The 24827-nt window shown below is 48.3% G+C and overlaps 1 protein-coding gene across 2 annotated transcripts in view; it reads right to left on the bottom strand.

The window, feature by feature from the left end:
• Mmd2 (monocyte to macrophage differentiation associated 2) overlaps window positions 1-19280 on the bottom strand; it is a 46028-nt gene extending 26748 nt beyond the window's left edge. For both annotated transcript variants that reach the window (XM_036171856.1, XM_036171857.1), the window contains exon 1: window positions 19026-19280. In XM_036171856.1, the coding sequence (XP_036027749.1) occupies window positions 19026-19075 (50 nt within the window). In that variant the 5' untranslated portion in view covers window positions 19076-19280. The remainder of the gene's footprint in view (window positions 1-19025) is intronic.
• Window positions 19281-24827: the final 5547 nt, after the last annotated feature.

Raw genomic sequence — 24827 nt, 5'->3', positions numbered from 1 at the left:
CTACAGCCATTGCCCCTCCCCCGCTGGGCTGGTGCCTGCCAGTGGCGACCCTGAGTCCCTTAGACAAGAGACTAAAGAGGTTTGCCCAGACTCCTGGACAAAGAGAGTTCTGTCTGTCGGTCCCATAGAGGCCAAGGACAGCCAGGAACAAGTGGGCCCCTGGGAGGCAGCTCTCCCTCTCTTCAGAGCCCCAGGCAGTTTCTTTGTGTCCATTCATAGATTTGGGGCTCCTCCTACAAGGCTCACAGTGACCTGGCTCAGTCTCTGGGAAAGAGACCTTGGGTTTGTGCCACCTGAGACTCCTCCTCAGGGCAACAAAATTGCCAGGCAAGCCAGACCTAAGGGTGCAGGCCTGAGAGCCCAACTACTTGGGAGGCTGAGGCAGGAGGATAGCAAGTTCCAGGCCTGCCTTGGACTACAGAGTGAATTCAAGATCAGCTTGGAGAACTTAATGAGACCCCCATCTCAAAATAAAAATTAAAAAGGGCTGGGGTATGGCTCAGTGGAGACCACCTACCTAGCTAGAATCTCCTAGTGAGGGGGGTGGGTGTGACTCAGTGGTAGAGCACCTGCCTAGAATCCCCCAGTGAGGGGCTGGGGTGTGACTCAGTGGTAGAGCATCTGCCTAGAATCCCCCAGTGAGGGGCTGGGGGCGTGAATTAGCAGTGGGTCCTTACTTAGCTTGCAGGAGGCCCTGAGTTCAGGCTCCAGTGCTGGGGGTAGCACTGCTGAGCTCCCCAAGGAACATGTCACAGGCAGTCCCTTCCTCTGCGTCCCCTGGCTCTGGGAGGATAATATGGTGTTGCCATTCTACACACAGAAACACAGGTGCACACAGGACAGCAAGTTCACTCTAACTCCCCCCAGCCCCAGCAGCTAGCAGCATTGTGCCCTACCGCCAACATAGCTCTGTTGATTTAACAGGGCACCTTGGGGAGTTTTGTTTCGGGGAAGGCTTAGGTCCCAAGCTAGTCCACACATACCAGCAGCCTCACCCACAGCTCCAGTGAGAGGGTCCGTCCCAGCTGGTCTTTGTGCTCAGCTCTGAAGACCCCCAAGTCCAGCCCCCTGCAGAGTTCAGTCCAGCAAAGGAACCCCCCGACACCATGCCACAGTACAGGTTCTCAAACCACGGCTCCAAAATACCGTGTCAGCACAGCCTGAGAGGTACATGAGATGTGGATGAGAGACAAACACGAAGAGCCAAGGCTGTGGCTGAGTGAGTGGGTAGAGTGCTTGCCAGATGTGCTTGAGGGCCACAGTTGGAGCCCACCACAACTGCTCAAAACTAGGCATAGTAGTGTATGGCTGTAATGCTAGCACTAGCGAGATACAGGCAGGAGGATCAGGAGTTCAAGATCATCCTCAGATACATAGCTAGCTTGAGACTCGTTGGGATACGTGAGACCTTCTCTAGAAGGAGGGAGGAAGGGGGAGAGAGAGGTAAGTACATTAGTTAACACAACACGCAGCGACACTTGCCTGTGATCACAGCACTCAGGAGGCTGATGCAGGAAGATCACTAGTTTGAGGCCAGCCTGAGCTACATAGTGAGACCCTGCTTCAAATAACAAAAACCCAGAAGCCAGTGAGATGGCTCAGTGGGTAAGGGAACTTGCCTAACTACCTGAGTTCAGTCCTGGGACCCACATAGTAGAAGGCAAGAATTAACTCCAGAGAGTTGTCCTCTGACCTCTACATGAATGTGCTGCATCCCTACACACACACACACACACACACACACACACACACACACACACACACACAAATAAATAATAAAGATTTTAAAATTCCAGAGTCAGAGAGTTTTCTGATACATGGTGCAGATTGTTTTCAGTCCAATTCCATTCCCTCCACAGAATCTAGGCATTGGCTCTCAAATAAGGTAGCCACAGATTCCCCAGGAGACTCACATTCTAGAGCAAACTGCTCTCTCTCTCTCTCTCTCTCTCTCTCTCTCTCTCTCTCTCTTTCTCTCTCTCTCTCTCTCTTCCCTTCCTCCCTCCCTCCCTCCCAGGGGTTCACAGAACTGTAGCACCCCCATGTCTAAGAATATCCATGCTCCAAATGCATTCAAATCGATTTGTTTTCCTCTGAGACCTTTCTTTGAAATACATTCTTGGTTTTTATCTTGGCTCCAACCCCTTTGAAATACTCAATGAAAGGACTTTAGGTAAGGGTAGTAGCAGCTGGGGAAGCAGGCAGGGCCATCTTTATTAAGAGAAAATATTGGAAAGGTTAATCAGGGAACTGCAGCACCCTAATGACTAAAAGAATTGATTCTGATCTTGATAACTAATGGCCAGAGGGACCAGTGGATGTGAGGTTGCTGGGCAACAGGATACTCAAAAAGAGCTGACCATTATCTCCAACGATCAATGTAGCATAGTTGGAAGCATAGATGTCTTGTTTCCTGTTGAGCTGTGCATGAAATGCATCATGCACTCTGCTTTTCTTTTCAAAAATGTCAATTGTGAATACCATTAAGCCCCGGGTAGTACATCTGTGCTGCTATGGAGCCACCAGCCACGTAGCTAATTAAATATGAATTCATTAAAAGTAAAAAGTTGGGTATCATGATGTCTGCCTGTAATCTCAACACTCTGGAGCCCAAGGCAGAAGAATCAGCAACCATTCTCAGCTAAACATAGTGTTTGAGACCAGTCTGGGCCACATAATAAACAATAGACCCAGACAGGCTGGCTGGTGGCTGTAATGGAAGTTCGAAGGATGGATGGATGGATGGATGGATGGATGGATGGATGGATGGATGGTAGATAGATAGATAGATAGATAGATAGATAGATAGATAGATAGATACAGTAGCACATACCTATAATCCCAGCAGAAAATGAAGGCAACAGGATCAAGTTCAAGGTCAACCTGAACTACATTGAGAGTTCAAAACCAGCCTGGGCCTTATGAGTCTCTGTCTGAAAAAGATGGACTAGAAAGACGGCTCAGATTGTAAGTGCTTGTCATGGAAAAGCTGAGTGTGGCAGGGTGTATCCGTATCCCTAGCTCAGTTGTGGGGAAGAGGCATAAAGATATGGGGAACAGACATAGAGACAGGGGGATCCCTGAAGCTTTCTGGCCAGCCAGTCCAGCCAAATCAGTGAGCTGCTGGTGCACATTCATGCACACATGAATACACACACACACACACACACACACACAGAGAGAGAGAGAGAGAGAGAGAGAGAGAGAGAGAGAGAGAGAGAGAGAGAAACATATTGAATATATTGAATTACTGACAAGTAATTTGCCAGGCATGGTGTAACTCATGCCTTGGAAAGCTGAAACAGGAGGAATGTCATGAGTCTAAGGCTAGCCTGGGCCAGTGTACAGAGTAAGACTCTGTTTCAATGAATGGATGAATGAATGAGCCTCTTCTTGGTGATAAGTGCTGAGAAAACACAGAGAGACCAAAATGATCATCATCAATTACAAAGAAAACTAAAGTTTGGACAAGAGAAAAATCAACGTTGGCATCTTCGTTACTGTTTTATTGCTGAGGAGAAACCATGACCAAGGAAGCATGTAACTGGGGGCTTGCATACAGTGTCAGAGGGTGCATGGTGCTGGAGCAGTAGCTGAGAGCTTACAGAGCCTTGTTGGAATCCAGAGAAACTACCCCACGATTCTAAATGAGGAGACCCCTTACAAAGCAATGAGCCTGAGTGCTCCCTGAATACCCTGCAGGGCTGCAGAGAGCAGGTATTGAGGAGGAGTTCTGAGCAAAGAGAGGCCCGACCGTAGACAAGATCCTGGGTCCAAGCCACACTCCTGGGAGAGACAGCTGATGGGATGGCCTTTGGGTCAAATGGTGAAATTAGGCGAGCCCCAGCATCAAGGACTGAATGCTCATGCCCCCTTTGCCAAATTCATATGGTACAAGCTGATAGGATGGCATCAGGAGGAAGAGTTCCAAGACAATGAGGTCAGGAGGGTGAACCTCATCAATGGATTCCTGCCCTCCTCAGAGGATACCAGAGTTCTCTCCAGCCCTTTTGGTACTGTGTGAGGGTACAAGGACTATTTGGACATCAGAAAGCTGGAAAACACAGACCATGCTGGGAGTTTGATGTCAAATTCCAAGTTCCTGGCACTTCAGGGGAATTTCTGATTGATTCTGATTGTTGCTGAGTTTCGCTTCCGCGTTTGAGACAGGGTCCAACAGAGCCCAAATTAATTTTGAACCTGTATATCCAAGGGTAGCCTGCCTTCAGCTCCTGATCCTCCTCAGGATACAAACTCCTGTATCCACATCCCGAGTGCTGATGTTACAAGTGTGCGGCACCACACCTGAATTTCTGTTGTAAAACTTGGTCCTCGAGTGAACAGCTACTGCCTTCATCAGATGAGCTGTGCCTGCTTGCACCAGTACATCAAGATTGGGCCCATGGATTGACATCCCCTCACCAAGGGTCACTGAACACTCACCTGAGCTTCCAGTTTCTCCCGAATTACAAGTGGCTTCTATGTCCTAGAGGTGCTAGGGAGCACAGGCTGGGAGGCTAACTGAAGGGACTCCATCTATGCAGCCAAGGAAAAGCCACCATCCATGCTGGCAAAGACTGTCCAGTGTGGGTACTTGGGGTACCCCACATTCCTGTAAGCAACCTCAACCTATGTACTGTAAGCAAGCCCAATAAACTCACTGATTTCTCTAGGGAGAACTCACGGAACCATGCTTTGGCTTGTCACTGGGACCTTATGAGAAGGGGGTGGGCACTGCTCACATTTCCCCAGGGAAGAAATTCTAGAAACAGATGTTCGTTAGTTGTTCAGTCTTTGGCATTTTGGAATAGCTGCCCAAACAGTCTGAGACAATTTAAAGATGATATTGCATTATACAAACTCCATTATGAATTGAGTATGATTCGTCCCCACAGGCTCATGTGTTGAATGTGTTGTCTCCAGATGGCCTGCTATTCTGAGAGATGATGGACAGTTTTGGAGGTGGGATCTAGCTGGGAAAAAGTAGGTCACTGGGAGTGGGTCCTTCAGAGTATATTATTCCTGGTCACTTCCTGTCTCCCTCTCTCTACTTCCTTTGAATAGCTCTCCTCCACATGCTCCAACCACCATGACATTCTGTCCAAACACATGAAGCCAAATGACTTGTCTCAAAACAAAAAAAGCCAAGACCAGCCTGGCTTAAAAGTGAGTTTTAGGCTTGGGGATTTAGCTCAGTGGTAGAGTGCTTGCCTAGCATGCTCAAGTCCCTGGGTTCGGTCCTCAGCTTCCTGCCTCCACTTCTTACACTCTGAGATTTCTACCATGCCAGGCACACTCAGCAACTGCTGATGTCACGAATACATGAGATACAGAGGTGGCTCATGCCTGAAGTACCAGCCTTCGGGAGGATTGCTGTGAGTTGAAGGAGAGCCTGGGATATACAGTGAGTTCTAGGCAAGCATGGGCTACAACGTAAAACCCCATCTCATCAATGACAAAAAGGGACTGGGTAGATTGCTCAGTGATTAAGAGCACTTATTACTCTTTCAGAGAACCCGAGTTCCATTCCCAACACCCACAGCGAACAGCTTATGACTGCCTATAACTCCAGCTCCAGGGGATCCAACAGCCTTCTTGCTTCTGCAGATACTGCACTCATGTGAACACATACACACACATAATTAAAAATAATAAATCTTAACTGGGCTTGGTGATACGCATCTTTAATTTTAACACTCAGGAGGCAGAGGCAGGTGGATCTTTGTGAGTTCCAGGCCAACCTGATCTACATGATATGTTCCAGAACAGTCAGAGCTACATAGTGAGACCCTGTCTCGAAAACAAACAAACAAACAAACAAATAAATAAATAAATAAATAAATTGTTTTGTTTTGTTTTTATTTTTTTGAGACAGGGTTTCTCTGTGCAGCTTTGTGCCTTTCCTGGAACTCACTCTGTAGCCCAGGTTGGCCTCAAACTCACAGAGATCTGCCTGGCTCTGCCTCCCGAGTGCTGGGATTAAAGGCGTGAACCACTACCACCTGGCAATATTTTTAAATTTGGGTTTATAATTGGTAAACCTAACTGTTCAGAAAGAAAATGGTGACTCTGTGTGTGTGTGTGTGTGTGTGTGTGTGTGTGTGTGTGTGTGTATAAGTTCATGTGCATGGGTGCACTTGAGTGTGCATATACATGTGTGTATACATGTGTGTATGCCAGATGTAAACCTCTGGTCTTGCTCCTCAGGAACCATCCATCTTGCTTTTTGAGACAGGGCCTCCCACTGACTGGGGCTCACCTGAGTAGGCTAGCCTAGCTGGCCAGGGAACTCCAGGGATCCACCTGCCTTCATCCAACTTGGCAACACGGGGGTTACAAACACATGCCGCCATGTCCAGATTTGTATGCGGGTGGTAGGGATAAAACTCAGTTCCTTGAGCTTCTGTGGCAAGCTGATCACCAACTGTATGGCTTAGTTTTTTGTCTGCTTGACAGAAACTAGAGACACCTGGGAAGACAGGATGAGGAACCACCTCCATCAGATTGGCCTGTGGCGTGTCTGTGGGGCACTTTCTTAACTGCTTAAGGATCAGCTCCCTGTGGGCAGGGCCACCCCTGGACAGGAAGGAGAATGGACTGAGGAAGGAAGGAAGCTAACCATGAGCCTGGCAGCAAGCCAGCATGCAGTATGAGCCTGGCAGCAAGCCAGCATGCAGTATGAGCCTGGCAGCAAGCCAGCATGCAGTATGAGCCTGGCAGCAAGCCAGCATGCAGTATGAGCCTGGCAGCAAGCCAGCATGCAGTATGAGCCTGGCAGCAAGCCAGCATGCAGTATGAGCCTGGCAGCAAGCCAGCATGCAGTGTCCCTGCATTTTCTCTACTTCTGAGTTCTTGCCTTGAGCTCCTGTGTTGGCATCCTTCAGTGATGGACGCCATGTTTAGTGCATGGGTCCATGTTTAGATATGGGTGCTCACTCACGTGCGCTGTGGAGCTCAGAGGCCAACATCACAAGTCTCCCTCCACCCTCTCGACCTTATTTTTTGACACAGTGTCTCTCACTGAACCTGCAGCTCTGTTTCAGCTAGACTGGCTGGGCAGCAAGCTCTCAGAAACCTCCTGTCTCTGCCTTGGCCCCCACCCCAGTGTGGGAGTTACAGATATGTGTCACACCTGACTTTTACATGGTTGCTGGGGATCTGAACTCAGATTGCCATGCCCAGCGAGCACTTTACCAATGAACCATTTCCCAGCCCCATAAATGTGTTTCTTTATTTATATTTATTTATTTTTGGCTTTTCGAGACAGGGTCCCACTGTGTAGCCCTGGCTGTCCTGGAACTCACTCTGTGGACCAGGCTAGCCTCAAACTCAAAGATCCTCCTACCTCTGCCTAGGATTAAAGGCGTGAGCCACCATGCCTGGCTCTAAAAATTTTATCACATCTATTTACTTTTTTTTGGGGGGGGGGGGTTCGAGACAGGGTTTCTCTGTGTAGCTTTGCGCTTTTCCTGGAACTCACTTGGTAGCCCAGGCTGGCCTCAAACTCACAGAGATTCACCTGGCTCTGCCTCCCGAGTGCTGGGATTAAAGGCGTGCGCCACCACCGCCCGGCTCTATTTACCTGTTTATCTGTGTAGGGCTGCATATGTGCCTTGGCGTGTGTGTGGAGGTCAGAGGACAACCTGCAGGAGTTGGCTCTCTTCTTCCACCATGTGGCTCCCAGAGATTGAAACTGGGTCATTAGGCTTGGCAGTAAGAGCCTTCATCTGCCAAGTCATCTCATTAGCCCCATAAATGTCATCATCACCATCATCATCATCACCACCATCATCTTCATCCTCTCCTCCCTCATCACCACCATCATCTTCATCCTCCTCCTCCCTCATCATCATCATTATATATATATATTATTATATGTATATCATCATTATATGTATATAATTATATGTATATTAGGGAGCAAAAGGACATGAGTGTGGGTGTCCCCAGAATCCAGAAGAGGGCATCAGATCCTTTGGAGCTGGAGCTATGGGCTGCCTTCTGTGGTGCTAGGAACTGAGCTCAGGTTCTCTGCCAGGGCAGCATGCACTCTTAACCACTAAGCCGTCTCTCCAGTTTCCTATGAACGTCTTCTTAATGCTGCCCCATGGGGTCAGACAACTCACAATAAGACACAACCTCTCTCTCCTTCCTCTCTTTCACCAACACTAGCCACAGATGTCAACCAAAGAAGGAATTATTGGTAATTATTAACATCCAGACTAAAGAATCTTCACAGCCCCTGACCTCCCCACTTGCCCTATTGCCCCCATGGGGCCTGACAGAATCTGTCCTCATGACAGAGTCCCAAGGCTGTGGAGGTTACACCCTCAGTCTGGGAACACGGGCAGTTTGGGCTTAGGATAGATCTGAGATACAGTGAACAGCAAAAGCTACCTTGTCTCCACAGGTACAGTGACCCTTGAACCTGGGAACCCACCTGGCTGTTCCTCTGTACACTGTTAAAATGAATGCCAAAATATAAATGAGAGCCGGCAAGAAGGTTCAGTGGATAAAGGCACTTGCTGCCAAGCCTGACAACCCGAGTCGGATCTGTGGATCCCACAGGTGGAAGAACTGATTCCTGAAAGTTGACCTTTGACCTCCACATGAAGGCCATAGCACTTATGTATACATACACACACGCACATTAAATCTAGACATAATAAATATTAGTAAAGTAGTCCCCTGTTCTGGGAGCCCCAAATCTGTAGCCACATGTGCCAGTGCATGGGTAGTTTAGGGACCAGCTACTTGAGATCAACAACCTAAATGGGTGCAGTCTATGGAACCCAGTCTTTAACCTTTGGAGTCTGTACTAAGGTTTGGGGGTCTGTTACAAGCAAATCAAGGAGTTTGGGGAGGTGGCTCAGTGGAGAAAGCACCCGCTGTGCAGCATGAGGACCGAGTTCGGATCCTGAGCACTGACATAGACTGACTCAAAGCTGGACTCAGTAATGTACACATCTGCAACCCCAGTGTCCCTATGGTGAGATGAGAGGCAGAGACAGGGGAGTTCCTGGAAGCTCTCGGGTAGGACAGTCTAGTGTTCACAGCAGAGAATGAGAGATCCCACCTCAAACAACACGGAAGGTGAGGGCCAATATCTGAAGTCATCCTCTGAACCACACATGTGTGTGACACTCATGCCACCCCCAACATGCACATGAAAACACACACACACACATACACACATTACATGCATCACACAAGCACTCACACACGTATGCATGCACATGCAGACACATATCAATCAAGGTAGAGAGCTACAGAGGAAGGAAGAAAGAAATGAATTAAAATGAGAACCCCTGAGCTGGAGAGATGGCTCAGAGGTTAAGAGCACTGGCTGCTCTTCCAGAGGTCCTGAGTTCAATTCCCAGCACCCACATGGTGGCTCACAACTATCTGTAACGAGATCTGGCGCCCTCTTCTGTATACAAAATAAATAAATCTTTAAAATGAGAACCCATGATGTGTGGGGGACTCACATATTTGGGGTCTGCAGTGTTTTGGGTCTAACTGGGCCTGGTGATACATGTCTCTCAAGTCAGCCACTTGGAAAGCTGAGTCAGGAGGATCACAACTTAAGGCCTGCCTGAGCTACAAAGTGACTTCAAGGCCAGCCAAGACAGCTTAGTAAAAATTTGTCTTAAAAAAGAAATGAGTGGGGGCTGGAGAGATGGCTCAGAGGTTAAGAGCACTAGCTGCTCTTCCAGAGGGCCTGAGTTCAATTCCCAGCACCCACATGGCGGCTCACAACTATCTATAGTGAGATCTGATGCTCTCTTCCAGCATGCAGGCATGCATGCAGGCATGCATGTAGGCAGAACACTGTATACATAAACAAACAAACAAACAAACAAACAAACAAACAAAAAAACACCTAATTAATCTAAAAAAAAAAGTGTGGTTGGTAAGATAGTTCAATAAGCAAAAAAACAAAAAACAAAAAACAAAAAACCCTTGCCATATAAGCCTGAAGACCACATAAAAAGTCACATGTAAGCCAGGCAGTGGTGGTGCATGCCTTTAATCCCAGCACTCGGGAGGCAGAGGCAGGCAGATCTCTTAGTTCCAGGCCAGCCTGGGCTACAGAGTGAGTTGAAAGATAACCTGGCCTTAGAAAGAGACACTAAGCAAAGATTGGAGGATTGCCTAGAAGCTGGCGGGCCAGCTAGCCTAGAGTATGAAACATGGCAGAAACAAGAGAGACCCTCCCAAAAGATGCCTTCAGCCACACTTCTTGCACACACACACACACACACACACACACACACACACACACAGATAGACAGAGATTTTTTTTCATGATTTAAGTAAAAAGAGAAGTAGTTTGCCCAGTATGTGGGAAATATTGGTTTCTACACCCACTTTAAAAAAAAATTCTTGAGGTTGGGATTTAGTTCAGTGGTAGAGCGCTTGCCTAGCAAGTGCAAGGCCCTGGGTTTGATCCTCAGCTAAAAAAAAAAAAAAAAATCTCAGAACTCACAGGGAGGAAGTTTATAAGGCAGGCGGATCAGATCCAGATCGTTCTCAGCAATGATGAATTTGAGGCTAGCCTGGCATACATGAGACCCTGGAGAAAAAGGAAGAAGATAAGGTGGAGGAGGAAGGAGGAGCAGGGACAATGGGAGGTGACAGAGGTCATATTGCAAGCAGAGATGTAGCTTTCTTGAACACCAGAACCACCAGTCCATGGAGGGCATTGCAGGTTGGGACATAGGGGGCCCACTGTCCCTGGCGCAGATAAAGCCGCTCAAGGGTCCTGAGTACTGGGAGTCACTGGGGATGTGACATCCACTACTAGCACAGCCTTCCATAGTCAATGGACACTAGGCAGGCCCAGGAAGAGCTTCTCCACATCTCCAGGCCCATCCATGTACCTACTGTTCCAAACAAAAGATGGCTGCATATGTAGATCCACAGAGGACTATCACTCCACTTTAAAAAGGCAGGGAATCCTGGCCAGAACGACGACATGTACTCGGGTCAGTTACAAATATCCATCCCAGGGTAGCTAAATCACAGGCAGATGAAGTAGGCTGCGTGTGGCAGTGCATACTTGTGGTCCCAGCACTACAGAGACAGAGGCTAAAGAGTTAACAGACCCGCCTCGTCTGCAGAAAAGATGGGGGTGGGTTGGGGTGGACAAGAGGGAAAAGAGAATGATGGGAGCTTGAGGCTGAGGTGAGGAAAGGAGATTCAGCATTTAATGGCTACAGAGTTTCATGTCTGGAAGATAGGAAGTTCTGGAAGCAGGTGGTAGCACGAGGTGAATGTGCTTGATGTCGCTGAGTCGTGCAGTTAAAAATGATTAAGACAGAGCTGGCATGATGGTCCCCAGGGTAAAAGTGTTTTCCATGTGAGCCTGACCACCTGAGCTTGACCCCCTGGAACCTGCCTTTAAAAAACAAACAAGCGGGGGCTGGAGAGATGTCTCAGAGGTTAAGAGCACCGACTGCTCTTCCAGAGGGCCTGAGTTCAATTCCCAGCACCCACATGGTGGCTCACAGCTATCTGTAATGAGATCTGGCACCTTCTCCTGTATACATGATAAATAAATAAATCTTTTTTAAAAAACCAAGCAAACAAAAATGTGTGTGGTGGTTCAAATATGTAATCCCAGCACTCCCGCAGTAGAGACAGAACTGTCAAGTAGTCTGTGGGGGCCAGATAACCTGCATACTCAGCACAGTGACAGAAAAAAAAAACATGGTAGAAACCACGTGCTCTCCTACAATCTCTCTCTCTCTCTCTTCTCTCTCTCTCTCTCTCTCTCTCTCTCTCTCTCTCTCTCTCTCACACACACACACACACACACACACACACACACACACACTTTTTTTTTAATAGTTAAGATGGCCCATTTGGGGAGGGGCGAGGCGTGATGGCTCAGAGGGTAAGCGTTTGGTTGTGCAAGCATGAGAGGACCTGAGTTCAAATCCCCAGCAATCACATTAAAAAGCTGTCTGAAGTCACACGTGCCCGTAATCCCATTGCTGGGGAGGAAGAAATGGGCAGATCCTGGGGCTCACTGGTCAGTCAGTGGAGCGAAATTAGTCAGCACTGGAAAGACAGACTAACTTCTGTGACAGACTCTTGTCCTGGGTGCCATGAGTGTCACGGGCCCCTGCCTGAGAAGGTGTCATGTTCCAGGAGTCCTAAGGATGGAGACCCTGCTCTTGCCCTCTCAGCCCATCACTTCCAAAAGCCTCAGTCGCTTCCAGAAGGAGTGCACACGGACGGAGTCTGTCCACATCGTAGTATTCATAGATCCCTTCTGATCTAACACGGGGATCAGAGAACCACTCCCCCTCTTCACACCAGCAACTAAGACACAGAACTCTGGGTAGAGTTGTTTCATTTCCTAAAATCCAATCATATTATCACGGAAAAATAAGTCATCTTTACTTAAATACTTTCAATACTGGCTTGGAAATAGAGCTCATTGGTAGAGCATTTGTCTGATATGCATGAGGTCCATCGCTTGCCTTTTTCAGATCAAGTCTCACTGCACAGCCCAAGCTGACCTCCAATGGGCAATCCTCCTGCCTCAGGCTCCCGGGTGCAAACTACCAACAATGATCGTCACATTGTACATTTTAATGCTGTAGGTACTTGCTCTCCAAGAGAAGTCTCTGTAAAGACTGGAATGTTCCAGATCTCAGCTATGCAGAATAGAATCCACCAGCCACAAAGCATCCTGCACCCTGAAAATGTGGCCATGGTAGCTGAGATGTAGCCTTTCTCATATTAGTTAATTAATAATTCCTATTTAAAATAAAGTAGCTACAGGTGGCTCATGTTACTTTATCTGACAGCAGAGCTTCGGTTGGGGCTGTTAACGCAAATGTAAGAGAAAATTGTGGATATAAATAACAGAATAATTTTGGTGCAGTGATATCAAGAAAAAAATTAATTAGCAGGGCATGGTAGCACAGAGCTGTCATCCCAGCTTCTCAGGAGGCTGAAGCAAGTAGATGGGGATATCCGCGTCAGCCTGGGCTACAGAGCAAAATGCTGTTGTAAAAAAATAAAGCAAAATACCAGGGCATAAGATATGTGGCTCCCCATCTGCATACTTGCTGCACCCTACAAATGTCTGGCCAGTAAAAGAGTGACTGAATTAAGGAGGTGACCTGCAGGCTGCATGTTCTGAGAGCCTCACTAATTCCCACCCAGCTCCGAACCTGATTCGGAACCCCTTTGTCTCACGGGGAATGGGGATGGGAGGTGAACACTCTCTGCTATGGAGTCTGTTCTCCCTGTGGTTGGCACTGCCATTGTGGTTGGTTGCCGTGGGTGTGATGTGCGGGGGAAGCAGAAAATCGAAGCAGCAGCTTAGGCAAACCACATGGGGATTTCAAAAATATACCAAGGCTGGGGAGATGGCTCAGCGGGTAAAGCGCCTGCTTTGTGAACCTAAGGACCCGAGTTCAGATCCCTCGAGCCCACCTAAAGCTGGGTGCAGCAGCACACGACTGTAACACCAGCCATCCTGTGGCGAGACGGGAGGCCAAGACAGGAGACTGCAGAAGCCTGGGGGCGGCTAGAGTTCTCAGTGGCAAACAAGAGACCCTATCTCAAACTAAGGCCTCCACGTGTATGCTGTGGCACTTGTGTGCCCACACGTACACACAAGCAAGTATGTACACACACACACACACACACAAAGAGGGAAACAATGTGCCCAGCAGCAGGCCAGCTAGTGAGATTAGATGGGGTGAGGTTGACAAGTGATGGATAGAGTGCCTCTCATCCAGAGCCCAAGAAACCCTGTGCAGGGCCATCTGCCACAACACAGGAGAACAAGCAAATGACTCCACCGCCCATTACCCACTCTCCATACACACAGAAACCAGCTGAAGCCCCACAGGCCTATCGAGAAGAAAGAATTTCAGACAGCCCCACTGACCTTGACAGAGTAACTTTCTACAAACTCTACCAAACTCGAGCTGAAAATAGGCCAATTGTAAACAACAGTGGCACAAACACCTCAGCAGAGCCCAGGGACTCAGCTCTGTCCCTCCAGCCGCTCTAGAGGCTGAGGCCGGAGGAGGGTTGAGTGTTTAAACCTTAAGGCCTACCTGAGCTACAGGATCAGTTCCAGGTCAGCCTGGGTCACTCAGGTAGACCCTGTCTCAAAACTGAAGTCAAACAGAGCTGGGGGCATGGCTCAGTCGGTAAAGTGCTTTCCTCACAAGTGTGAAGGACTTAAGTTCAGATCCCCAGAACCCACATAAACAGTCAGGAGCAGGGACAAGGAGATGAGATTCACAGATAACTGGATCCCTGGAGGTTCAAGGACCAGGCTAGCCTGGCCTACATGGCAAAGCTTCAGACCCATAGAGACCCTGTCTCAAATAAAGCGTAGAGGGCACCTGAGGACCAACACCAGAGATTATCCTCTGACCTTGAGATGTGCACACGTGCACCAGTGTCACCGCTCCTGACCCCAGGAATGCACAAGCCAGAAAGCTGAGTATGTGGTTGTGCGGTAGAGAACTTCTGGCCATAAACAGGGCTGTGATCTCCCCAGCACCACAAAATGAAATGAAAATAAAAGAGGCTGAAGATACAGAGGATGCTTGCCTAGCAGGTGCAAGGGCCCTAGATTGAAGGACCAGCTCTATAAAAACACACCGAAAGGATACTAACCAACACTTGGCTACACCTATCTTCATATCAGACACCACGGAAGATGTCTCACCCATTTATCTTTTGGCCAAAAGCTATTTCTAGAACTTACAGCCTTCCACAATGCCACAGTTCTGGCTGGAATATGAGTCTTTGCAGTTTGGTTTGTTAGTTTGTTTGCTTGTTTATTTGTTAGCAGAGGTAGAGTCTCCTGTAACCCAGGCAGGCCTCAAACTCAATATACATTAGCCAACAATGACTTCTGATTCACCTGCCTCCCCCTCCCAAGTGCTGGGACTGCAGGCGTGAGCCACAAAATTCAGTTTATGCAGCGCTGTGGACAGAACCCAAGGCTTCGTGCATGCTAGACAAGTACTCCACCAAGTGAACCACATGTCCCCATTGTCCATATCTTAGTGTCCTTGAGGATACCAAGGAGGCCTGAACAGGGCCACAAAGAGGACTACCAACCTCATTCAGCAGCCCCACTGACAGGCAGGACAGCCCAGCAAGGACACAGTTAAAGACCAGCTCCGAGCCTTCCCACGGACCCCTCTGTGGGACGAGCTGGAACCCTATCTTTGTCTCTGTGTGGCCTTAGGAGGAATTCCAAGTCCTGCGCAAGAACTCCACTGTGGGGCCATTTGACCCGGTCACTGCACACTGGGCAGCAAGCGGATATGACCTGGAACTTGGGAACCACATGACCTGCCTGCTCATGGCCAGAGCCAACAATGGGTAATACAGGCCATAGAAGAACAATCCCCTTAATACCGTTGCACAGATGTGCCCAGCTGCAACTACAGGAGTGGAATTTTCCAAATACCCTAAAGTGGGAGATAATGAAATGAATCATCATGGAGTCATGATATGGACTTTCAGACATACGTTAAACTGGGGTTGAAAATCAGTTGGATTTTTTTTTTTGTTTTGTTTTTGTTGCTTTATTTTGACACAGAGCCTCACGACTGAGCCCAGGTTAGCCTTAAACTCACAATTCTCCTCCCTTGGCCTCCTGAATCTGCAAGTAATTATTACATACAAGGAAAATAGCAGGTCAGATTGACGTGGTTATTTGGGTTCTTTTTATTACATTTATTTGTGTGGGGTGCAGTGGGGGGGTGCACGTGCATAGCTGTGCCTGTGGGGAGGTCAAAGAGCAACTTGGAGGAATCAATTTTCTTCTTCCATCAGGTGGGTCCTATGGATCAAACTCAGGAGAAAGGGGGCTGATTGCTCAAGCTCCTGCCTCGGTGCCCGCCATGCCGTGATAGAGCATCCCTGTGAGCTATGGCGGCGGGTGGATTCCCAGAGGCTAGACGAGATGCCTTTCCTTTGCTTAATAACAACCATGCGTGCATGCACGCGTGTGTCTGTGACCCACTAAGCTCAGAGCTTAAAGGAGAAGAAATTAAATGGGTTCAAAGTGTGAACAAGATATCACACCCCATGGCTGGCTTGAATCAACTACCGATCACCAGGCGAAATGGAGACCTGCAGCCTCCCACAGCTGTGACTGAATTGAGACAACTTGAAACTCCGTTGCTGCAGAAGGAGCCTTAGCCATGTGGCCACACGATATAGACATCTGTAAACGTTTCCAAAGCAGCCCCTGTCCCAGGGGTGAGATACCTCAAAGCTGAATCGGTCTTGAAGATCTTATTGGTCACAGTGAGGACAATATGCTGACCTCAGGGCACAGTGGTGCAAGACCCTCATCCCAGCACTAGGGAGACAGAAAGAAGCAGGCAGATCTCTGAAAGTCCAAGGTCAGCCCAGTCTACACAGAAAGACCTTGTCTCAAAAACAAAACAAACAAAAAAGCCCCAAGAACTAAGTTTCAGAATACACCCTGCTATGTAACAAATTAAAAATTGTATCTCAAACGAAAGACAGGTTTTATCATCTGCACAGACCATAAAACGGAAAAAAAATAGCCAAAGAAATGAAGCTTTGTCTGTCTTCACTATTAGACACTTGGGACTCCAAAGCAGGGGCCGTCAAGATGGCCCAGTGGGTAAAGGTGCTGTTGCCAAGCCTGATGCCCTGAGTTCAATCCCTGTAACCCACATGGTGGAAGGAGAGAACAGACACCCTCATGTTATCCTGTGACCCCCCATATGAATGCCATGGCGCACACACACACACACACACACACACACACACACACACACACATAAATGTAATAAAAAAATTATAACAGAAAGAATCCAAAACTTCTTTTCTAGCATCTCCAGATATCCAATACAAAAAAGAAAGAAAGAAAGAAAGAAAATAATGTTGTTATAACTAAGAAATACCCAATGTACCTTCCCAACCTTATATAAGTTTTCCGTTATCTTTGTGTGTGTGTGTGTGTGTGTGTGTGTGTGTGTGTGTGTGTGTGTGTGTGTTTGCGCACGTGCATGTTGAGGCCAGAGGGTCTGTCCTTCCTCAGAAGGCACTCACCTTGTTTTTGAGACAGGGGTCTCTCACTGGGACCTAGGGCCTACCTGATTAGACTGGATAGCCAGCAAGCTCGGGGGATCCACTTGTCTTCACCTCCCTGGCTTCAAAAGTGTCACCACATCTGGCTTTCTCTCTTGAGTGTTGGAGTTCAAACTCAGGCCCTCAGTCTTGAGTGGCAAGCACTGAACCAGCTGAGCTCTCTTCCCAGCCCCTAGCTCTGCTTTCTGTTGCTGGACAGAATACCTGAGACAGGCTAGCTAAAAAAATCAGAGATTCTTGGGCTAGGGAACCAGCTCAGTATGCTTGTTTACCGTACACGTAGACACTGGTTTTCACCCCCAGCATTGCATAAACTGGGTGTGGTAGTGTACACCTAACCCAGCACTCACAAGGATCGGGAATTAGAGGCCTTCCTCAGCTGTTAGAGGCCAGCCTAGGACACAGAACACAGAGGCTGGAGACTGAAACTCCCAAGTCCATTTGCTGGCTTCAGTTCAAAGGTGGTAAATCTGCAGGTGTGTGCAGAAGGGGCAAGACCAGCCTCACTTTGCAACAACCAGCTCTGGGGAGAGTTAATTCAGTCTCTGAGAGCGAGCACTCACTCAAGTGAAACAGTTTTATCTCTTAAGATCTGAGCCCTTAGCTGGACGGTGGCACATGCCTTTAGTCTCAGTACTCGGGAGACAGAGCCAGGCAGATGTCTGTGAGTTCGAGGCCAGCCTGATCTACAAAGCAATTTTCAGGACAGGCTACACAGAAAAACCCTGTCTTGAAAAACCAAAAAGAAAAAAAAAACAAAAGGCATAGCAAGATGGCTCAGCAGTTCAAGGAACTTGCCAAAGAAGCCTGGGGACCTGAGTTCAATCAGTCGCTGGAACTCACATAAAGTTGGAAGGACAGAACCAATCCCACAATGTTGTCTGCCCGCCCCCCATGTGTGCTGTGGCACACAATAAAAATAATAGATATAATAATAATAATAATTTTTCAAGGCAATCAAATCAAATCAAAATGCACACAAGATAATAAAGACTTCAGTTTTTTTTTAAATGCAAAATACCTTACAAATAATGTGTTCAGATGAACTACATCCTGAAATCATGTATACGAAGTATTAATGAAAATATACTCTTGTGAGGTGTGGGGACACCTAGCCCTAATTTCAGCACTCAGGAAGCTGAGATTGGAGAATTAAGGTCAAGGCAAGCCTGGGCTATACAATTAGATCAAGGCCAACCTGGGGTAGATAGCAACACTGTCTCAAAAAACGATAAAGAATGACCAGCGCTCCAGAGCCAGACAGATCTCTGTAAGGTCAAAGGACAGCCCGGTCTATAAAGAGGATTCCAGGACAGCCAGGAATTCCATAGAAAGACCTGTCTCAAACAAAACAAAGCCAAAAATGAAAAAAGAAACCAGGCAGGGCTCAGCGAGGACCCCAGAGACTCAGATACATAGTCAGCTCCTCCTGAGTTCTCGGCCTCAGTTTCTCCACCTAAAAAGAGGAACTATCTATTGCTCTGCCTTTCCTTGAGAGTGGACAGCAGGTGAGTGCAAAACCCTTTTTAAATGTTACCACGGAGCCCCACAAGGATAGAGCAATTCCCCCCGCCCTGCTGGCGTCGCAGAATGCTTTCTAAGGATCATCTCATTTAATCCTCCCGTGGTCCCTAACTCGCAAATGGGGAAACTGTGCTCTGGACCGATGAAGCGCCTCGCCCAAGGGAGAAAGGAAACGCGGAGAATCCGCTGTGTCTCGCGCAAAAGCAGGATGATAATTTCCACTCCATTACCAAGACAGTGCTGCCTGGTTCCTGGGTTGTTCTAGCCCCGGGCAATGGGGTCTGTGCATCGAGCCCAGTTCTCCAGGCAGTAGGTACAGGAAAGAGGGGCCTCAGCGCCCTGACCCTTGTCTACCACCCCCCAGCTCCGCTGCTCACCTTGCGTATTTGGTTTTCTGGAAATCCAGCAGCCTGGCCAGAGTGAACATCGCCGCCGTTCCATCAGCGCCCAGCCCCGGGCTGGGACGCGGGAACGCAGGGAGTCGCTGCAGGAGGCGCAGCAGGTTGGAAGGGCGTCGGATCCTACCGCAGCTCCAGGGCCCTGAACAGACCCGATCGGCTGCCCCTGGAGCCTGAGCCCCCGAGCCTGGAGTCTTGGGATAGCAAATCCCGAGCAGATGGTGGCGGGGGCGGGGCGGGGGCGGGATATGGGGCGGGGGGGGGGGGACGACGCTGCCAATCGCGCGACTGGGAGGTCCCCTCTTTCCTGTTAGCGTCTCCCCGTATCCCCTCCACCCCATCGCTTTTCCAGCAAGCATAAGACAGCTTGAACTAGACTGAACCGCCCCTGTCACCGCTTGTCATCCAGGCAGCGCTTCAGGCCACAGGGGACGCTTGGGGACCGGACCAGGTGGCACCCTCAGTCTACTTGTTGCTGGCTCTTACCCCTGTGCATCTCTGAGAAGCCTGTCAATCCTGAATCCTTCCTACTACCCAGGACTCTGTGACTCTAGGAATTGTCTGCCCACATACACACCCCGTCCAAAGACGGGGACACTCCAGCAGGTCCAGGATCTTCACCTCCAAGTCCATCTTCAAACTCCAGCTGTACTTTTATTGTTACTTTATTCCATTTTAATACATTTAATTTTATTATATGTGTGAATGCGTGCATGTCCGTGTAAGGGTATGTGCAGTGCATGTGCTTGGAAGTCTGAGGTGTAGGAGTTACTGGTGGTTGTAAGCCAAATGAAGTGGGTGCTGGGACTCGAACTCCAGTCCTCTGGATCAGCATCAAGCACTCTTAACTGCTGAGCTATCTCTCCAGCCACATTTATATATTAACAACTTGCAGCAGTTGGTTTTGTCCTAACACTGTATAACCTGGGGCTGAAATTCAGGTCTTCAGGTTTGGTGGCAAGCACCTTGACCTGTTCAACCGGCTCACCAGCCCCCAAATTCAGCTTTCTGCTTTAGGGGACCTTGTTTGGAGGACACAGGAATCCAATCTGCCTGTGGAAATTCTGAACACTCCTGAGGGAGCTGCTGAAGGAAAGATGGTCTTTTGATTTTCAACTTGATGGGATCCAGAATCACCAAAGACACAACATCTGGACATGTCTGTGAGGAGTTATATTGGTTGGGCTGAGGTGGGAAGAACTATCCTAATGTGGACTGTACCTTTCCCTGGGCTGGGGGATAGCCTTGAATAAAAGAGAAAATTCGAACTCAATGCCAGCATTCCTGTCTCTCAGCTTCTTGTTGTTGTTGTTGTTGTTTTTTGTTTGTTTGTTTGTTTTTTGTTTTTTTTTGTTTTTTTGTTTTTGTTTTTGTGTTTTTTTTTGTTTTTGTTTTTTTTTCCGAGATAGGGTTTCTCTGTGTAGCCCTGGCTGTCCTGGAACTCTCTCTGTAGACCAGGCTGACCTCAGACTCAGAGATCCACCTGCCTCTGCCTCCTGAATGCTGAGATTAAAGAAATGCACCTCCACCGCCTGGCATCTCTCTCTGCTTGACCAACAGTAGATGCGATGTGACCAGATGGGTCCTCAAGTGGATGGGAAGTCAATCCCACAGCTTCCCCAGCTTGGGTCCAGTTTCCTGATCCTTTTAGTTAATTTATTTTTACCCAGTGCTAAAGAGCGAACCCTAGCCTCAGCACATGCTAGGTGGACGCTCTATAGCTAAGCTACAACTCCAGTTCCTTTTTTTTTTTTTTTTTTTTAAGAGTTATTCCTTTATTATATATACAGTATTCTGTGGCATGTTTGCCTGCAGGCCAGAAGAGGGCGCCAGATCTCACTGTAGATGGTTGTGAGCCGCAATGTGGTTGCTGGGAATTGAACTCAGGATCTCTGGAAGAGCAGCCAGTGCTCTTAACCTCTGAGCCATCTCCCCAGCCCCTTCTTTTTTATTTTTTATTTTGAGACAGTCTGGCTAAATTCCTCAAGCTGGCCTTGACCTCACTCTGTAGCCCAGGCTGACCTTGAACTGGAAATCCTTCTATGACTTCAGCCTCCTGAGAGGCTGGCATGTGTCTGCACTACCAGGCCTCCTCCTGCTTAGAACAATGTTTGTTTGGTGTCCTGTCGATTACTGAGAAAACGCCACCCACACCCTCTGCATCCAGGGAGCCAGAATAAGAAACAAACTGACAAAAGACTACCTGAATCACCTCTGCTTTCCACATGCTGGCCCAGAGTGGGCACACACGGCCCTGTCTGGGCAGGACCAGAGGGTTAGGGGTAAACAGTGGGAGGAGATCGCGGCAGGAGTGGCAGGAAGTGGGAAGGGGGTAGGGGAGAATGAGAAGGAAGAGGTAAAAGGCGAGACCCTGGGGCACTTAGGAAATAAGGCCGGCCAGCCTCAGAGGTTAGCTTAGAAATACAAGAAGATGTCTAATGTAGTTATCCCAGCGCTTGGGATACAAAGGCAGGAGAGGCTCAAGTTCAAGGCCAGCCTGGACAATTTAGTAAGATCTTATCTCAAAGAAGAAGAAATCAAAAGAAAGCAGGGCATATTACTCCAGTAGAACACCTGCCTAGAATCCCCCAGTGAGGGGCTGGGAGCATGGCTTATCAGTAGAGGGTGTACCTAGCATGTGTGAGACCCTGAATTTAGTTTTTTGGAGGGAGAGAGAGAGAGAGAGAGAGAGAGAGAGAGAGAGAGAGAGAGAGAGAGAGAGAGAGAGAGAGAGAGAGAGAGAGAATGAATTAACAGAAATGCCACAATGAAGCTCATTACTCTTTATGCTAACTTCATAAACAAATTTTAAAAATGAAGCAGAAGGAATGGCTAGAAGGCCTTTGCACAGGTGAGGAGAAGGCATGTTTGGCTATATATTTATGGGATGAAGCTGCGTGTTCATTTGCAACTTATGGTAAAATTGAGTAACAAGGCCAGATGTGGTAGTTAATGCCTGCAATTCCAGCATTCAGAAGGCTGAGGCAAGAGGGTCTTGCCTTCGAGACCAGCCTGAACCTCATAGTAAAGAGAAGGACAACCACAAAGGAACAAAAGCCCAGAATGAGGGACTGGAAAGACAACTTAGTGGGGAAAGTTCTTGCCGTGCAAGCGTGAGGACCTGAGTTTGAATCCCAGGTACCCATATATAATCTGGATGCAATGGCATCATCTATAATTCCAGTTCTGGGGATACAGAGACAGTGGGATCCCGGGAGCTTTCTGGCCAGCCAGCCTAGCCCAGGTGGTAAGCCCCAGATCTGATGAGAAATCGTGTCTCAAAGAATAAGGTAGAGCCTTTAGTCCCAGCATTCGGGAGGCAGAGGCAGGCGTATTTCTGTGAGTTCAAGGCCAGCCTGGTCTACAGAGCAAGATCCAGGACACAGGCACCAAAACTACACAGAAAAACCTTGTCTTTAAAAAAAAAAAAAAAAAAAAGGAGAAGAAGAAAAGAAAAGAATAAGGTGGAGGGGCTGGAGATGGCTCAGTAGTTAGAGCACTTGCTGTTCTTGCAGAGGGCCGGGGTTGGTTCTCAGCACCCACATGATAGTTTACGGCCACTCCTAACTCCAGTTCTGGGAAATCTGGCGCCCTCTTCTGGGCTCTGCAGACACCAGACACACATGCAGTGCACACACTCATATGCATAAAATGAAAATAATTTTTTTTTGTTTTGTTTTTCAAGACAGGGTTTCTCTGTGTAGCTTTGTGCCTTTCCTGGAACTCACTTGGCAGCCCAGGAACTCACAGAGATCCGCCTGGCTCTGCCTCCCGAGTGCTGGGATTAAAGGTGTGTACCACCAACCACCCGGCTAAAAATAATAAATTTAAAAAAGAAGGTGTGAAGTAATAGAGCAGTGATTTTTCAACCTGTGGGTCATGACTCATTTGGGGGTTCCACAGGGATCACCTAAGGCCATCCACATATCAGATTTTACATTACAATTCATAACAGTGGCAAAATTACAGTTATGAAGTAGCAAATATGAAGTATGAAATAGCAAGCAGATAATTTTATGGTTGGGGTCACCACAACATGGAAAACTGTATTAAGAAGATTGAGAACCACTGCTCCAGAGGAGGACACTCAGGGTTGACTTGTGACTTCCATGTGGACAAGCACACACACACACACACACAGAGTGAGCCAGGGTTATGTGGCCAGAGTGGTATGGTATGATACTGGGATCCAGAGGAACCAAGACATTCCTAAGGGATACAGCTCATGTGGACAGGCTGTATGCATTTGAATCTCCTTTTCTATACCTTGAGTTCACTGTCAGACACAACTCCCAGAAACTCTAGTAACTTCTACAGACCTCCAGGAGACAAAAACCAACAGACACAGGGAGAGGTAAGCTCCATGTTGCACAGTCCTGGGCTGACCCACTGACCCACGTCTCTCCAGGTCACATTAACACCTGTCTGTCCCATCACATCTCTGCCCAGCCCTCAACTTCGACTCACAAGATCCCTGCTGAACATGGCCTGCCCCTCCCTGATAACCTTTCTCCCCAGAGAGTCCAGTCCGGATCCCAAGTGACCACTGGTAGCCACAGCTCCCAAGAGGATTGAATCAAACCTCTCCAAGGCTGTGTCCTCTTTGTCCTGGGCTGTTTGTCCACACATGCTGCTGTCCATGTTCAGGCAGGTCTTGGCTCTGTGGAGACTGGTAGGAGACCCCTGGAATAAACCGCAAGTCTAGAAATGGATTTTTCCCCCTCCATCAGCTAAAGAAGTTGAATAAAAAATAAGTTACTATTTTTACTGCTGGGATGTGGTTGTTATGGCAACAGAGGGCCTGACTCTTGCTCCAGAGTGGGGGTTAGGCTATGTTTGAGGGAGAAGAGGGAGGAGGTGGCTGGTAGGGTGGTCAGCAGCAGGGAGAGGAGCCTGAGGACCACAGGCTTGCCCTCTACACATCACAGGGACTGTTGGCCACCAAATCTACATCTTCAGAGTTCCTCGCCACTCTACTTCCTTCCTTCATCCCTTCCTCTCTTCTTTCCCTCCTCCCTTCCTTTTCTTCTTCATACTTTTGCAGTGTTGCAGATTGAATCCAGGACTTACATGTGCTACCCAAGCACTTACTGTCACAGGGAGGCTGGAGTACTGGAAGAGGAATTCTGGCTCAGTGGTAGAGCCCCTGCCTAGAATCCCCCAGTGAGGGGCTGGGGTGTGCCTCAGTGGTAGAGCCCCTGCCTAGAATCCCCCAGTGAGGGGCTGGGGTGTGCCTCAGTGGTAGAGCCCCTCCCTAGAATCCCCCAGTGAGGGGCTGGGATGTGGCTCACTGGTAGAGCACCTGCCTAGAATCCCCCAGTGAGGGGCTGGGGTGTGACTCAGTGGTAGAGCACCTGCCTAGAATCCTCCAGTGAGGGGCTGGGGTGTGGCTCAGTGGTAGAGCCCCTGCCTAGAATCCCCCAGTGAGGGGCTGGGGTGTGGCTCAGTGGTAGAGCCCCTGCCTAGAATCCCCCAGTGAGGGGCTGGGGTGTGGCTCAGTGGTAGAGCCCCTGCCTAGAATCCCCCAGTGAGGGGCTGGAGTGTGGCTCAGTGGTATATATCATATTTTAAGCCCTAGTTTTCATCTCCAGCACTGCAATAAATAAATAAATGAATAGATAGAAAGATGACAGATAGATAGATAGACAGATGATAGATAGATAGATAGACAAACAGATAATAGATAGATAGATAGATAGATAGATAGATAGATAGATAGATATTTTTAAGAATAACAAAATAGAAAGGAGCCACATAAGTGACTGGTACTTCAATTTATTT

The sequence above is a fragment of the Onychomys torridus genome, chromosome 22 (assembly GCF_903995425.1).
Source record: "Onychomys torridus chromosome 22, mOncTor1.1, whole genome shotgun sequence".
NCBI lineage: Eukaryota > Metazoa > Chordata > Mammalia > Rodentia > Cricetidae > Onychomys > Onychomys torridus.
This window is presented reverse-complemented; position numbering and strand designations above follow the sequence as displayed.